Source organism: Plecotus auritus, assembly GCF_963455305.1.
Source record: "Plecotus auritus genome assembly, chromosome: 4".
Taxonomy (NCBI): Eukaryota; Metazoa; Chordata; class Mammalia; order Chiroptera; family Vespertilionidae; genus Plecotus; species Plecotus auritus.
The window spans coordinates 138,471,568-138,475,901 of NC_137775.1; the positions used below are offsets into that span (position 1 = coordinate 138,471,568).

General features: G+C 37.7%; 1 protein-coding gene across 1 annotated transcript; it reads right to left on the bottom strand.

Moving 5' to 3' along the window:
• Positions 1 to 1,534: 1,534 nt before the first annotated feature.
• Positions 1,535 to 2,460, bottom strand: LOC308246276 (olfactory receptor 2A12-like; the record flags this gene model as incomplete). Its single annotated transcript, XM_080664311.1, is given in 3 exon segments — positions 1,535 to 1,950; positions 1,953 to 2,358; positions 2,362 to 2,460. Coding segments are annotated over 3 exon segments (921 nt in total).
• Between the last annotated feature and the right edge of the window lie 1,874 nt (positions 2,461 to 4,334).

The window sequence follows — 4,334 nt, forward strand, 5'->3', positions numbered from 1 at the left end:
TTGTAATATTGTGTTTCCAAAGTAAAAAATCTAGCATATCTCACATTGAATATCTTTGTACTTAGTTACCATGGTGACTCAATACATTTTTCTAATTGTCTCTTTACAGTATTTTATACATCCTTTGTTACATTTACTCATAAGCATTGAAAAATTAAGTCCTGCTGTTTATGGCTGCATTTTATAAATTTTCATTTTTAATTATTTGTTATTGTTATTTGAAAATATAACCTATGTTCATATTGATTTTGTGATAAACTACCTTGTTAAAATTCCTTACAATTACAATAATACATCAAAAGATACCTTTGGTTTCTAACATATATAATCATGTCATTTGCTTATAACCACGATGTGTTTATTCTTTCTCAAATGTGTGTGTGTGCACTTACACGTGCCTGTATTTCTTCTTTTTGTCTAACTGTATTAGTTAGGATCTCTAGTAAACATTGAAAACAAAGCAATGTTGTACATCTTTATCTCATTCTTTATTTCCTTTTCTTTCTTTTTATTTTTTGTTGTTGTTGTTGTTGTTAATCCTCACCCAAGGATATTTTTCCATTTATTTTTAGAGAGAGGGAGGAGGAGAGACAGAAAAAGAGAAATATCGATGTAAGATAGACACATCAATTGGTTGCCTCCTGTACCCACCCTGACCAGGGCCAGGGCAGGGGATCAAGCCTGCAAGTGAGGTACAAACCCGGGACCCTTCAGTCCACTGACGGCCGTTCTATCCACTGATCCAAACCGGCTAGGGCTTATCTCATTCTTTATCTTAAAGGGAAGGATGTTAGCATTTCATCATTAAGTATGATGTCTGCTGTGTGGGTTTTCTTTTTTTTTCTTGATAGGTCCTCTTTAAAAATGCTTCTTGTTATATTCGCATGTGAAGAGTGTTACCAGCCCTAGCTGATCTTGCTCAGTGGATAGAGCACTGACCAGCCAACTGAAGGGTCCCAGGTTCAATTCCAGTTAAGCTGCAGGTTCCCCACCAACAGTTGGGGTGCGTGTCTCTCTCACATTGATGTCTCTCTATCTCTGTCTCTCCCCTCCCTTCCGCTCTCTCTAAAAATCAATGGAAAAGTATCCTTGGGTGAGAATTAACAACAACAAAAAAGAGTCTTATCATAATTAAAGTTAATTTTTGTCAAAAACTTTCTTAGACCTACTGACATGCATCCTTTAATCTATTAATGTGACAAGTTATTTTTCTATTGTTTGTTTTTATGTTAAATAATTCTTGCATTTGGGGGCATAAAAACTGTATCAAAATGCAAAGTTATTTTATTTTACTAAGACTTTAAAATATTTGCATCTATTTCATGAATAGGATTAGACTGTGATTTTCTGTTTCACACTTTATCTCAGGTTTGGTATCAATGGCTTAAATAAGAAGAGTATTTATTTTCTCATTTTATAAGAAGCCCAAAAACAAAGAGTTCCGGGTTGATTAAATTAAAAGACTCAGAAGGGCATTCAAGGTCCCAGGATCATGAGGATGAGCTCACACACTCAGAATACGCGGAGCCATCCCTCACAGTAATCTCTTCTTCCCCAGTCTCCTCAGGGCTCCCTTCACCTCTGCGTTCCTCAGGCTGTAGATCAGGAGATTCAGCAAAGGGTTGAAAAGGCTGTAAAACAACGAAAGAATCTTCCTTTGTTCTTGAGAGTGGCTGGATTTGGGGGCCAGGTACATGATGATGGCACTGCCAAAGAAGAGCCCAACCACGCAGAGGTGGGAGGAGCAGGTGGAGAAGGCCTTTCGGCGGCCCTCCCTAGACTGGATCCTCAGAATGGCAAAGAGGATGCGTGTGTAGGACACCAGCACCAAGCTGAGGGGCCCCACTAAGACAAACACAGAGCCCACAAACAGGACAATCTGATTGAGCCTAGTGTCAGCACAGGCCAATTTGAGTACTGACATGATTTGACAGAAAAAGTGGTTTTTTGTGGCCCACAAAAGGGCAGCCTCAGAATGAGAGTAATGTGGACTAGAGCCAAGAGGAAGCTGAATATCCAGGAAGCAGCAGCCAGGACTATGCACACTCTCCAGCTCATGATGACAGAGTAATGGAGGGGGTGGCAGATGGCCATGTACCAATCATAGGACATCACCACCAAACTCATACACTCTGTGACAGCAAATGCCAAGTACAGGAAGGTCTGAAGAATGCATGGAGCAAAGGAGATGGTTTTCTTCTGCCTCACAAGATTTGCCAGCATCTTGGGAACAGTGCTTGAGGCATAGGACATGTCAATGATGGCCAGGTTTGAGAGGAAGAAGTACATGGGGGTGTGCAGTCTGGAGTCCAGACAGATGAGCCCCAGGATCACCCCATTTCCCATCAGGGTGAGGCTCTAGAAGAGCAAAAAGAACCCAAAGAGGAAACCTTCAAGCTCTGGGTCAACCTGGAAGCCCAGCAGGATAACTTCTGTGATCCATGTCTGGTTGCTCCCCATGTTCTTCTGACAGGTAAATACAATGCTGCACTTAGGACAGAAACTTCAGAGCTGAGAAGCAGAGAAGGAAAAACATGATATGCTCATACAGAGAGAATCTATGCCAAAAGCCACAAATCAGTAATTCATGCATTCAATCCAGCCCACAGTCCTGTATGCTCATCTGCAAATGTGGCATTTAGAGATATTTAAAAACTTTAGATATTGACCAATATTAAAAATTGGGATATTTCACATAAAAAGTAGGGTCTCGGATTTCCTTTAAAAAATAAAAGCTTTGATACTCCTTGAAAAGTATTATAAGCAATAATCACCTGAATTTTATGAAGAGACAGAGACAGATCATTTAACACTAATCTGATTTCTCCCAGAAATTGAAGCTTAGTGACACTTAATTTTATCATTGCACTTACAATATTGGTTGTATATTTAGTTTTAAGTAAAGAGCTATGCTCAAGGTGAGTTCTTTAGTTCTCTTCTACTTGAAATACATGAAAATTACAGATCAAAATATAAACTGCAAACCCGAATAGACAGCCAGGATTTGAAATGAGACAATTCTTCCACATACCAAAAATAAATCAGAAATATGATAACATGTTCCCAGGATGAAAGCATAGAGTCATACTTGGAACTCAGTTTGGATGGAGTCAAAGCAAGTTTTGGGAGGCGGGGTACTAATATGGTTCCTCGAAACTAAGCACTTGGGCTGGGGCCATAGAAGGCGGTATAGAACAGCTACTGGTCTTCTGGGTAAGATGACTATAAAGAAGTCAGTATGCTTGCTGCCCTCTCATTAAACCACCAGAGCCTGAGACACTGTCATAGGACCTGATTCCACACTAGGGGGTGCAGAGCCAAGTGAGGAGCAACAAAAACTCAAATCACAAGACAAGGAAAGAAAAAAGGCTGAAAAAGCAAATTAAAATCAAGTAAAAGAAAATTTGAAAACACACAAATTTCATGTTAAAGAGGAAAAACAAAGTAAACAATTATAAATTTGAATTATTCAAGATGCAATTAAATGCATAAAATATAGGATGTTTCAATAGATTTTAAAAGGCATATTGACTAAAATGCTTATTACATTAAGAAAAATAAACAATGTAGCCATGAAAACATAAACAGTGTATAAAAACAGCTTAACTACAAACCGTTGAAATGAGAATATAGCCACAAAATTTTTTTTAATCAATAAAGGGAATAATTTCTACATCTAACATTAAAGAGAGGGGTAATATACTGGAAAGTCACATTTAAGTCCACCCAGATTTTAATACAGGCAGACAAAGGAATACACTTTTGAAAGTGTAGTTTAGAGACACAAATAATAGACTGAGAGGCTAAACTTAGATATTATAAAATTTCTAAAGCAAAAGAATAATAGTAAAGAAACATTATTTGAAGAGATTTATCCAAAAATATTCCAAAATTAAAAATAGACCTAAGTCCTTAACTTGCAAAAAAACAATTCCACTTAATGAGTGCAATAAAAAAGATAAAAGTACCCTCAAGCAAAATGAAGAATTTTTCATGACTAAAGAGGACATACATTTTTAAATAAAAATATATACTATGAGAATAGAATCTATAATAATAAAAGCATAATATGCTAATTAGACCAGACGACCTTCCGACCTTCCAGATGAAGCCAGGGCTGCGAGGGAAGCCCAGGTCCCAGGTGCCAGAGGGAAGCTGGTGCCAGCAACCGGGAAAAGGAAGGCCTACTCTTGCACGAATTTCGTGCATCCAGCCTCTAGTAAGATAAATAAAAAATAAATTCTCAATGAATGTAAATTCTTTTATATGTTTTTTATTGACATGTTTATGGGGTGACATTGATTAATAAGGTTATATAGGTTTCAGGTATACAA